The 12745-nt window shown below is 35.2% G+C and overlaps 2 protein-coding genes across 3 annotated transcripts; one reads left to right on the forward strand and one right to left on the reverse strand.

The window, feature by feature from the left end:
* The first annotated feature begins 785 nt into the window (after positions 1–785).
* Positions 786–4822, forward strand: LOC132187627 (alpha/beta-Hydrolases superfamily protein). Of its 2 annotated transcripts, XM_059602002.2 has the most exons (10): positions 786–1254; positions 1340–1375; positions 1654–1765; positions 2792–2828; positions 2975–3044; positions 3188–3292; positions 3638–3788; positions 4089–4171; positions 4327–4420; positions 4552–4822. In XM_059602002.2, exons 1-10 carry the CDS (start codon positions 1221–1223, stop codon positions 4637–4639), a joined length of 810 nt encoding a protein of 269 aa, XP_059457985.1. In that variant the 5' UTR covers positions 786–1220; the 3' UTR covers positions 4640–4822. The 2 variants fall into 2 exon arrangements, with proteins under 2 accessions (XP_059457985.1, XP_059457986.1); XM_059602003.2 differs by lacking the exon at positions 1340–1375.
* A 2290-nt stretch (positions 4823–7112) lies between these two features.
* On the reverse strand, positions 7113–11903 carry LOC132188470 (uncharacterized). The gene is made up of 7 exons (XM_059602926.2): positions 11381–11903; positions 9530–10832; positions 9374–9448; positions 8900–9083; positions 8726–8824; positions 8387–8453; positions 7113–7420 (listed from the first exon to the last, which is right to left on the reverse strand). Exons 2-7 carry the CDS (start codon positions 10069–10071, stop codon positions 7203–7205), a joined length of 1185 nt encoding a protein of 394 aa, XP_059458909.2. The 5' UTR covers positions 10072–10832; positions 11381–11903; the 3' UTR covers positions 7113–7202.
* Between the last annotated feature and the right edge of the window lie 842 nt (positions 11904–12745).

A 12745-nucleotide genomic window follows, 5' to 3' on the forward strand; every position in this document is an offset into this window, starting at 1 on the left:
TTTTTTTTTTTTTTTTGGTTTATAGTTCTTAATCTTTTATCTGAGAGTACAGTTGTATACTCGCAGTCATTGACAAATGTCTCCACTTTAGAATTGGCCTAAATGAAGTCTTAAATCTATCACATTGAAAACTGACATATTAATTTGGATATCATCAACATATTAGTCTAATTAAGGGATACAATACAAATTTAAAACATTCTGCTTTACTTTTGAGTAACAGAATACAGAGAACTAGCAAGAGATTTCGGAAATAAATTGAGTGCCATAGTAAAGAAATCAACTTTCATCAACAATTACTATGAAAAAATGCTTCTTCAAGATTTCTCTGCTGGGGATTTCTGTGATTCCACAATTGATTTTGAAGAACCACAGATAACTGTGTTAAGAACACACAAGATTATAAGCAGGTTTTGGTGGCACCAATATCATTCAAGAAAATCTCCTGTTCTGGACTTACTATGTGCTTGTGCTGTCCCCATTAGTATAAAAAAAAAATAAATAAAAAACTGTTATTGTGGGGCTTGAGTATTCGAACAACCAAAGTAAAATAGTGGCAGCGAAGAAAAGCAGGAATGCAACTATAGAAGAAAGAAAGAGGGAAGGAGAGGAAAAGTTCACAATCTTTTTCTTTTGTCTCTTCCACAAGAAATCCAGGTTGGTGTCCTTAATTGATAATATAAATTACTATTTACATTAGATGAAAAATTAAATATAAAAAAATGGAAATATACCCAAACCCCAATTTTCATTTTCTCCTTGAATTATTGACTAATTCCATTTTCCAGAGTTTTTTGAGGGATTGCGTCTCATAGATAAATAGGACACTGGAAACTTTGCTTTCAGCTTAATGGGTATCCATCAATCATCAAAAATGTATAAACAAATGATTGTAAAGAGATATTTTCTTTTACAAACCTGGATTATTCTCTCTTGTTTTCAGTAATATTCTTTCAGTTGTTGTTGGGATTTGCTTTATTTTCTGGCCACTGCCCACAAGCATAGATTCTCTCTATGTTGCAAAATCAGAGCCCTCTCTCCTAGCTGGGTGGCTTAGGAATGGATGAATGTGCTCTGCCTCTGCTTGGATTCTCTCTGTTCACAAAAGATTTGCTGCTTTTGTCCTTGCCTTTTTACCTTTCCTTTTCATGGATGCCTCGAGTTTCTAGGCGGTTTTAGGTGCAAGGTGCAGCTGGTGTACACAATACACTTACACAGTGATGCATACGTGCACGTTTTATTCCATCCATATGGGTATAAATACACATTAGCATTCTGTGTTTTTTCCATTGCAGTACCTATTCTTTAGTCATTGCAATAGGTTGTCTGTTTAGTGCAGATCCCACAACTGTGAAGATGAGCTATATGGGTTCTGGTTTGTATCCTTTCCACCTTCCATTGCCTTTTTCATCTCAAATATCATCTAGTGTGGACTGCTATTACCTGGAAAATTTCTTTCTATATATTCGTTTCGGTTTTCTTTGGTTTGATGCATGGTACTATTATAAATGAATGCTGAAGTGAATATATATATATATATATATATATATATATATATATATATATATATATATATATATATATATTTCATCTTTATTTGATTTGAACTTGTATGGCTTTTTGAGTGGTGACATTTTGATGACATGAATTCAGGTAGTCGAACTGCTAGAACACTCGAGTTCGGACGGACACATGTAGTGAGGCCTAAAGGAAAACATCAGGCTACTATAGTTTGGCTTCATGGACTTGGTGATAATGGCCCAAGGTGATGTTTTGTTGCTATTTTTCCCCGCTGTTGTCTTCCTTGCTTACCTCAATGTTCTTGCTTTATGCATTCTTGTGATTGTCTCTCAGAACCATTATCACAGATTTTAAAACTCTTCAAGTAAGGAAGCAAATAGTTTTATGTTTTCTATATGATGAGAGCTTGATAATTGTGGGGGAGAGGGAGGTTTAATACTGAGATGTTGGTAAATATAGCTTTAACGGCATGTTCAACATGGAATTTTAAGTATTTCAGCTTGCACATCAATGATAAAAACCTAGCTTTGGATCGTTGTTTACATTGACTTCTTTAGTTAATAGTGTGAGACATTTAGGTTAAACTCAAAAAATGTAGTGGTCTTTTTTTTTTTTTTTTTTTTTTAATTTTTTAATGCCCTGTCTTTTCCATCGAGGGTTGATGCTATTCTTTCCTTTTGTATTTTAGTACATAGCCGGTATTGGAAAGAAGGACTTTTTGGTTCCAAAAGGCGCCAAAAAAGAAGAGTTCAAGGATGTCAACATCCTGACATGGTCTATAATGTCAAATTATTTGATGTTGTGGGGGAGATTCTCATGAATAAATTTGATGGGAGAGAGCAGTAGCACCGTGAATGAGTATAATTAGTTTATTTGTCCTTTTCATCTCTTATTTGATTTGATGTAAACTTAACTAGAGAAGCCTTAATTTGGAAAAGAATATATGCCAAATTCATGAATGGGACCAGAAGTTCACCCTAAACAATTAGAGATGACCTTAACAAAGGATATTCATATGCATACAGAGAAATACAGTCATTGAGATTCTTCTAGGGAACTTGGTAAATTCAATAGGGTGGTGTGATTAAGGGAAAATCCAAAAAATTCAATGTAAAACTCTTCCAATTTTGAGTTCTTTGTGGACAATTACACTTTCTGGAAAATAAACATACTCAACTACTTGGTGTGTATTATGTACATATATTTTTATTGAAAAACAAATAATTAAAGAATGATATGGTTTCTGATTCCACGCTCTATTTGGTTGCAGCTCTTCCCAGCTCTTGGAATCCCTTCCTCTTCCAAATGTACAGATATATGTCTTTCATTATTTATGAACATAATCAGCTTGTACATGCTATTTTCTGTGCACATACTACTGCCTCCTTTATCCTAATTTTAATTATTCTTCTCCACAAGTATCTTAGGTTTCTGCTAAATTTCTGTGATGCAGATTAAATGGATCTGCCCAACTGCACCAACGCGCCCTGTTACATTACTTGGTGGTTTTCCTTGCACTGCATGTAAGGATCGATCTCCTTTTGGTCTCTCTTCTAAAATGATAAAATTAGTATCATATGTATAATATCACCCATCTCAGGTGTAAATAACACCATTTATCTTTTCATGCTTTGATCATCTCAATTGTTTCCGCGTTTCATATCAGGGTTTGATGTGGGAGAGCTTTCAGAAGATGGTTCAAATGATTGGGAGGCTTTAGATGCTTCAGCAGCACATATTGCAAACTTGTTGTCAACAGAACCAGCTGATGGTACTTTGAAGGCTAAATATTTGCAAAATAACTATCTCCCCATAATAACCGATTTCTTTATTATCATGGTTATAAACCATACTCTCAATGAGATTATTCAACAACCAGGAAGACCAATTTTCCTGCTGAGAATTGAAGTTCAAAACCCTGTAGTTTAACCTGATGTCAAAAGTAATAACTGATCAAATTTATTGTCTTGCTAAGCTATGCCTGTGTCGTCTTTCATGTTTAACTTTCCAAGTTATGTCTAGCATACTTCTTTTGAAAGAATATCTTGTCTGTATAAATTGATGTCATGCAAATTCAATTGTTGGAAGTTTCATTATCACACTATTTTTTTGACAGTAAAAGTTGGTATTGGAGGATTCAGTATGGGTGCTGCAATGGCGCTTTACTCTGCAACTTGTTATGCTCTAGGAAGATATGGAAATGGTAACCCATACCCTGTCAACCTAAAAGCAATTATCGGACTAAGTGGATGGCTTCCAGGGGCAAGGTAACTAAGACATCATTTAGAGCATATTCCTTTGCAAACAAACCCACATATCCAACCTCTCTTGTTTATGTTGAGAATGGCTAGCACTAAACCTGTGTACTAAAACATGTTTCAACTTTGGGGATTTGTTCTATGTGAGAAATTATAATGATCCGAAAGCGTCTGAATTCAAGCCGTTCCAGCAGTTTCTATATGATCCCCACCTGAATTACAAGCTTAATGGATCTCATCTAATGATCCTAATTTTTTTTCTTCAAAATATTCCCATGTTTGATAGTTAAATGGTGTTTTACCCTGCAGGAGCTTAAGAAGCAAAATACAAAGCTCACATGAGGCTGGAAGGCGTGCTGCTTCCTTACCCTTTTTGCTTTGTCATGGAATTTGTAAGTATCTGCTATAAATTCTATTTGTTGGGGCTGTCATTCCATTGTTAGGTTGCCCCTTGTGGTCACACTTCCCGTGTCAATTTGATATTTAGTAGACTATTATACAACTACTACACAACTTGATGATATCCAATTGTCTTATCTTGTTGTAGGCGATGACGTTGTCCTCTATAAATATGGGGAAAAATCAGCCCACTCCTTAACTTCAGCAGGATTTCGCTATGTAACATTCAAATCCTATGAAGGGTAACCATCCTTTTCTTTTCTTTTCTTTTCTTTTTTCTTTCTTCTTTTCTATGCATTAGCTAGAAAAAACTCAGGATCACTTGATGGAAACTGAAAAGAAAAAGCTCTTTGTGTTTGGTTTGACTTTGCAGGATTGGTCACTACACAGTACCTGCAGAGATGGACGAAATCTGCCATTGGCTGGCCCCAAAACTAGGGCTTGAGGGCTCTCGCCCATAAAAAGAATGTAGTTGGAGGTAGTGAGTAGGAGGAGCTATTCACAATAATAATTTTGAGAGGAGAGCATGTTTTGAATGCATATGTATAAGTAGGTAGTATATAGAATGGAGCATGGGGTATATGGTATATTAGCTATAATAACCTTCCTGATTCCTTATGTCATCTTCTGCCCTAAATAAAAGACTTCAGATATACTTGTTTTTGTGTTCAACTTTCTTGTGCTTTCCATATCAAGCAACTTTACTTTGTGTGTCCATGTTAAGCAAACAAGTAACGCTATACTACCCTCATGTTCCACTATATTCTATTCAGCTAATGTGTCACGTCATCGTTTGTTTTAAAGAAAAAAATTTCAAAGATTAATGAACACTGCCGCATCAGCTCAATAGAATGAGAGTTGGATATGAATATAGTATAGCATTACTCTAAGCAAATCAAGTTGAGGTAACTCCAAACCACGCCAAAAGGCAAAAGAGAATATAAAATGAATCATTCATGCCTTGGGGAACAAGAAGACAAAAGTAATATCCCAATTTAGTGGCAGGAAAAAAACAAAAACAAAAACAAAAAAACAAAACTCCGTTATTCTCATCAATTTTGATTGGTGCAACTTTCCAATAAGGCAATAATCTTTTTTTCTTTTTAAATTCCATGTTGGTGCCTTGGTGGAGTAATGGCTGGCGTGATGTCTACTTAGAGGTACCGAAATGTTAGCATTCATGTCCGGTTTAGCAAATCTTTATATAAAATTTAACTAAAGAATATTATTTTTTTATTATTATTATTTTAACTACTCACTTTTTAAACGCACCTATATCTGCTTCAATATTTTAACTATATACTTTTCAATATTTTAACTATATATATATATATTCTACTTACATTATTCCCAAATGATCTGGACCCCACATTTATTTAAGAAAAAAAAAATATAAATCTATTTATTTATTGAATGGACCAGATCATTTGAGAAAAGAAATTAGGGAAAAAGTAACCCCACATTTATTTAAGAAAAAAAAAACAATATAAATCTATTTATTTATTGAATGAACCAGATCATTTGGGAAAAGAAATTAGGAAAAAAGTATTGGGATGTCTAGTATTATCCTATTTTGAGTGTATTCTTGTGCTACTTTAAACCCGATATGAACGTAAATATCAAGTTGCGTTACTGGATAAATTAGGGTCGTTTTTTAGAGAAAACTTAGGCCTCCTTCAAACCTAGTTTGAATTCAAATTTTCTGAATGATTTTTATTAGGAGAAACATTACTTAATCTCCTAAACATCCATGCTTTTTGAAATTATCCTCCCGAAATTCAAAAACTATCAATTCAAAGTATCGATTCAATTTTTTGCAACATCCCCTTCTGTTAGAGTTTTCCATTAAATATGGTTAAAATTTTCAAAATACCCATATTTTTTATTATAAAAAAAATATAAAATAAAAAGTTATAAAAATTCAGGGTTGATCAGTATTTAATCGAATTTGCAAACAAATAAGGTAGATAATACTCAAACTAATAATACAACTAATTTGAATCCCAATTGATAAAAATACCTACTAATTCTTATTAAATAAAATCCGATTTTACATTTTAAAACAACTTATAACCTTATCCGTAGCACAACCTGAATGTGATAAATGTAAGCTGCCCATAACAATTTAAGCATTACCAAATGAGAACTCTTGTAGCACATGTAAAATTTGAACTATTTTCTTCATCTGCATGTGATCAAGTCCTCAATTTCTAGGATTCGTTCCACTTTCTGTTAGAATTTTTAACGGTGTGTTTGGCAAACCATTTATTTATTAATTTTTTTTAAAGTGAAATTTCATTCTTTCATCCATTCTTACAAATCAGATATTACAAACTATCCAAGCATACAACAGTTTGCAAAAATTCAAGATACTCCTCCATTCAAATTTTCCCAATAGATGTTTAGAGCGCCACATTTGCCAAAGTACGTGCCGTTATATTTGCTTCCCTTTTTCTATGCACCATCTTTCAATTAAGTCTGTGCAAGACAATCTTTACATCCTCAATCAAATTATCATACCTCTACCGCAATCAATCATCAATTTGATAAGCATGAAGTATTGACATAACATAAAAAGTAAAATAAGTTTTGAGTTTTTTTGTTTGAATAGTAATAAAAAATAAATGATGCAATATAAAAGTGAAATAAGATAATAGCTTTTGTGACAAAATAGTAAAAAAAATTGTTTTGAAAAGATGTTAATTTTTTTTTCCCCTTAGAAGTGAGAATAAGGGGAAGAAAAGGAAAGATGGATTGCCAAACCCATATATATTGAACACTTTCCATCTCTTTTAGATTAAAGTGAAGAGTCAAATTCACAATAGTGGCACAAGTCAAATATTACCAGTTTATTCATGAGTCTTAAAAAAAAAAAAAAATTAAAAATTAAAGCCGCAAGCATGTTATAGACAAACATTATTATGGCTACTGTCATTAATAGGAGACAAAACCTCTTCTATTTACAGCAATACCAAAATTATTGTATGGGGTAAGAGAAGGGAAAGAAGGCACAGCCTGCAAACTTTATTTTTTGTCTCTCTGGTTTGGGGAGCTAGCTTTCACCACGTCCTTGAGCATGGCAGTTATATCAATCTCCCCCTTTAAATCATCAAAGATACCGTCGAACTCAGGAGGTCCTTCCCATGTTGGTGAGAAATGCTCCATACTCGCATCATTTCCACCCTCTGCAACCTCCAGCTTCTCATAAGAGGGTTTATCACATCTTTCAGCTCTCCTATATGCTGTTTTCATAATTCCAGGGTTATGGATAGTTAGTTGTATGTAACCAGAGAAAAGAGATAATAAAAAAACCTCTAATATCCATTTTGATGCAAACTGTCTGTATTTAGTGCTTGCAATTTGCTTGTCAATGAAAATGCATTCTCCAACATAACATTCAAAGATTATTTGTCTCCAGTATATAATGACAGATATATATACTACAACTCATAACTCAGACAATGATCACTCTTCCCCAAAATGAACTGTAAGAAAATTCTGAGACTAAGGCCTGCACATATCACAAAAGAGTATATATCGAATGTCAGACAGTAAACTAAGTCAACCAACTCATTAGCTGCTCACTGATATCAAGAGATTATTGGCAACTTGCTAGCATCATTCAGACCAAGAATGCTCAAATACATTTATGCATAATTATTTTAAAAAAATTATTCCATTTGTTAAAAGTATCACCAATCACCCTCAACTGTTATTGTCAGCACAAAAGCATCCATCATTTTGTCCAATGCCACAGATAAAGAGTTTTAGAGCCTATTTGGGATTGCGTTTGAGAAATAAAATTTTTAAGTTAAACAGAGCTCTTGGATAAACACTTCATTTTTAAGCTTTTGCCAAAAATGTTTGTTGCCCATTTTTAGGCTTTTTGGACCATTAAAAGCTCTTTTAATTTTTTTACCAAACGAGTACTTTTTTTTTTTTTTTTTTTCAAACGGACTTTTTAAGTGTTAAAAGTACTTTTAGGCCCCTCAAATGCAATCTCAAACAGGCTCTTAGCCACACTATGTGGCCCTCTCAAACTGTATTTTTTAACTTGCCAAAGTTTGAAATTAATGTAAATCATACCCCATGGCGAAAACGTATGACTGCTACGAGTTCAATAAGACTGCATTTATGATGGCAAAACATGCTAAATTTTACCAAAATAAACTACAGACCAGATAATAAAAAATAAAATAAAATCTGACCTGTCTTCTTCCCAAAAGAATTTTGGCAACCCTGGCATCGACATCCATCGGAGCATCCGACTTTAGCCTTAAATAGAGCAAAAGCTGTGTCTAATTAGAATTAGTCAAAGAGCGAAAATGCATACGTACTTCCTATCCCAACTTCCTTACCTTGTTTGAACTTTATGTTTTTAAATTTCATTTCAAACAAAAAAGCAGTGACAATCAGTATGACATGAATTTTGGGAATGTCATGCCACAGTTATTAGGAAGGAGATTCAGAATAATGCAGTTGGAAGGAACAACACTTCCGGATATTATTGGCTAAAACAAACTTCAAGCCATCGCTGTAGAATGAACCTGATAACATTCACAATATCTTTTAAAACACTCTGACTTCCTGCAATTGCATCCTCTTCTGTGCCTGGCTGAAGATGGAGTATTCTGGTTCCCTTCTTCCTGCAGAGTTCTTTTGCTTATATATTTAATTCAATCACAATAAAGAACAAGATAGATACTCTGATAAGTGATTACCATAACATTTTTAGGAGAGTCAGTGGCATGCATAATAATCTTTGGAGTAAACGCAAGAGGATTACGAGATTCAATTTGCTGCCGTGTATCAAGAACCAAGTCATCATATTCAGGTTTGTTAATACAGCTTTCACATGAACAACAATCCACGCAATAAAGTCCAGCTGCAAAGCACTTACAATAACTGCAAATGACAAAAAATACAACTGAATCAAACTGCAACAGCAATGGCAGCTTAAAAGTTGAATGTTTTAGAAAAACGATACCGTCAGAAAATCTGTCATGGTTTATAAGCTCATAATTTCATTCACAAAATTCCATCCATTAAAAAATAAAAAATAAATAAAGGTTGAACAAGCTGAAGCTTCTTAGATATTACATTTTCACTCAATACATTTCAACATTCTGCCAAAAGCCCAGGTAAAAAGATACAAGTTTTAAAATGTGCTCAACACATGCCTCCTGTGCACTTACAGTTTCAAGCATTCGGACTTCCTACAATGACATCGTGTGCAGCCATCACTCTCACGTTTGTTTGCTGCCCTTTTCCTGCATGCATCCCAAAAACTCAAGTTGGCTTACTGTGAAAAACTAAATGAAGCATGACTAAGACAATAAAAGCATACTTGCCTTTTCCTTGTGCGGCTTACTTGGTTCGACGACTCCACACTGTCAGCATTTTGTGAAGTGGACATTCTCCCCTCACCAGAAGCCACCTGCTGCTCAATTTGTATCAAAGAAAAAGAACCACATGGGGGATTCAGACTATTAATGGCATAAGTGGCTGCCACACCAGCTTGCCTTTCCTGCTGATCTACATCTGCATGAGAAAACATTGGCCTAGCTACAGCTGAAATTGAGATACTATTTGGGTCCTCAGGCACTAGCTTATCTTGTGAACTCAGGTACCCAGTTGAATTCTTGCTTGCAAACATATCCGAGTCCAAGACAACAGATCTGCCGATGCTATTTACATGCAAACCAATACCAGAAGGAAGGGAATTTCCACTAGTCTGAGTGGATCTAACCTCTTCAAAGGGGCAGAAAGGGAACTGGGAATTTATGGACCGAGCATATCTGACTGACTCCCAAGTGTTGGAGATTGTACTTCTCTTGCCATGAGGCACAGCCACATTCTTCAAGTTTCGTAGGCTATCCCTTGAATTTGCCATATTTCCAGTAGCTACACTCTTGCTGGCTATATCAGGTTCAAAATGAAGATCTCTACGTGTACTGTGTTGGTGATAATTGGCCTCCTACATTTCAATACTCAAATTACTCTACTGCACAAAATCTTAAAAGAAATGACAAGGATAGATTACCTTCTCTCATGATGCATATGAAAGATCCTTATCAGGCAATTCAGTCACGTTCTTCCAATTTCATGGTTGCTAAGGATGATCATCCCAGAAGAGATAAAAATTGAACACAAAGATGATGCAAATAGTGATCTAAAACTTTTCTCCAAAAGTAATTTCTGTCATTCCATATGGTGAACTTTAGACATACTAGATATAACTTAGTACAACTAAATTAAAGACAAGTTGTATTGCTAAAATGATTAAAATCCAGTTACCATAATCAAATTCTCCCAAAAAGCCAAAATTATTTCTTTGATTGCTTAGAAAATGTAGAAGTAAAGAATTATAACAAAAAAAAATTAACTTCCACAAAACCTATCATCATTCATGTCCATAAACAAACCCTCAAGCGACCATCAAATTACCCTACAGTGCCAATTCATATAAAAAAAATAAAAGAAAATAAAAAAATGAAAATAGAGAAATAAACCCTATTTCTTTTTCTGATTTCACTATTTTCTCACCAAACAAACAGTCTGTGAACACAACCAAACACTATTAAAAAATTGAACGCTTACCTGCATTTCCAGAGACTTCGCCGGAGATGACAATGGGGCGGCGACCTGATTGCGCTGAGGAGAATCCATAAACGAATATTCAGTTTTCTCGTAAATTTTTTTTTTTTAAAAAAAAAAAAAATAGTTTTCTCCTAAAAGTGAAGTGCTTACGTAGGTTTTGAACTCTTTTTTTTATTTATTTATTTTTTTTTTTTTTATTTAATTCGAACCTTAAATAAGCGGGAAAACTCTAACCACAGGCCGCAAGAGTCGGCTTTTGTTTCGGGTGCTCCTAGGCCCATACTAGTCTTTCCCAACACTTTCCTTCACTTCCTAGGGAACCAACGTATTACATGCAACGAGTCCACCTCGTGTCTTGTCATGAACTAAAAAACGATGAGACCAAACCTTTAAAATGGGCTGGATACAGCCAATGTTTAGGCCTGGCCCATATATGGAACCAGTTCGGGTTTTAATTCGGATGGATCACCCGGTCCATGACCAGCCCCACCGGAGAAACCCTAGATAAACCCTGACAAGAGCTTCGAGGTTCATCCTAATCATCTGTTTGGTTGATTGAGAAAATTGAAAGTTTATTATTGTACAATTTAAAACAGCTTTACCTTTGATTCAAGCGATGAACTACCGGTTTCAAAACCTGCTGGGAGCCCCCTACCGAGGAGGCAAGGTGGTGATCACTAAAAACAACCTGCTAATCTCACCGGTTGGTAACCGCGTGAGCATTACCGACCTCGTCAAGTTCCAAACACTAACCCTCACGGTGCAGTCCTCCTCTGACATCTGCCGCCTGGCGGCCTCCCCGGACGGCGTGTTCCTCCTGATCGTCGACGGCAACAGCCGGTGCCTCCTCGTGAATCTCCACCGGCAGGTGGTCCTCCACCGGATCTCCTTCAAGAACGCCATGAAAGCCGTGGCCTTCAGCCCCTGCGGGTCCCTCATCGCCGTCGCCGTCGGCAAGCTCCACCAGATATGGCGCGCGCCCGGCTTCAGGAAGGAGTTCTTCCCCTTCGAGCTCATCCGGGTGTTTGGTTTGACTTTGGAGGATTGGTCACTACACAGTACCTGCAGACTGTGGCGGAGCCACGTACATTTTGGGGGTGCCGTGATTTTTAAAATTTATTTTTTTCACCCCAAAATTATATGTATATATTTCTTTTTACCTAGCCAACACACTGCTCCCCTAAAGTCCAAAACTCACTCTCTTTCGTTCTTTCTATCTCAAAGACTCGATACTTAATAATTTAGTACTTTTAAGAGACGGTAAAGTACAATTATATATATATATATATATATATATATAGTGCCGACATGTTACATTTCTAATATATTAATTTGAACACATATTTATGAATTTTTATAGATATTTTTTTGTGATGCATATATTATGAGAATTACTAAACTTTTAGGGTAGAGAAAATTTTTACTACGCTAAAAAAATTTTTAGCAATACCCCCAATATAAATTGTTTGATTCAATCACTGCCTGCAGAGATGGACAACTCTGCCATTAGCTGGCCCCAAAACGAGGGCTTGAGGGCTCTCGCCCATAAAAAAAATGTAGTTGGAGGTAGTGAGTCGGAGGAGCTATTCACAATAATAATTTTGAGAGGGGAGCATGTTTTCAATGCATACGTATAAGTAGGTAGTATATAGAATGGAGCATGGGGTATATGGTATCTTAGCTATAATAACCTTCCTGATTCCTTATGTATTGTTCTGCCCTAAATAAAAGACTTTATATACTTGTCTTTGTGTTCAACTTTCTTGTGCTTTCCATATCAAGCAACTTACTTTGTGTGTCCACCAAACGAGTAACGCTACATACTATCTTCATGTTTCACAATATTTTATTCGGCTGATGTGTCACGTCATCGTTTGATTTAAAAGAAAAAAATTTCAAGGATTGATGAACACTGTTACATCAACTCAGTAGAATGAGAGTTAAATGTGGATATAGTATATAGCATT

Source organism: Corylus avellana, chromosome 6 (assembly GCF_965113065.1).
Source record: "Corylus avellana chromosome 6, dhCorAvel1.hap1.2, whole genome shotgun sequence".
NCBI classification, from domain to species: domain Eukaryota; kingdom Viridiplantae; phylum Streptophyta; class Magnoliopsida; order Fagales; family Betulaceae; genus Corylus; species Corylus avellana.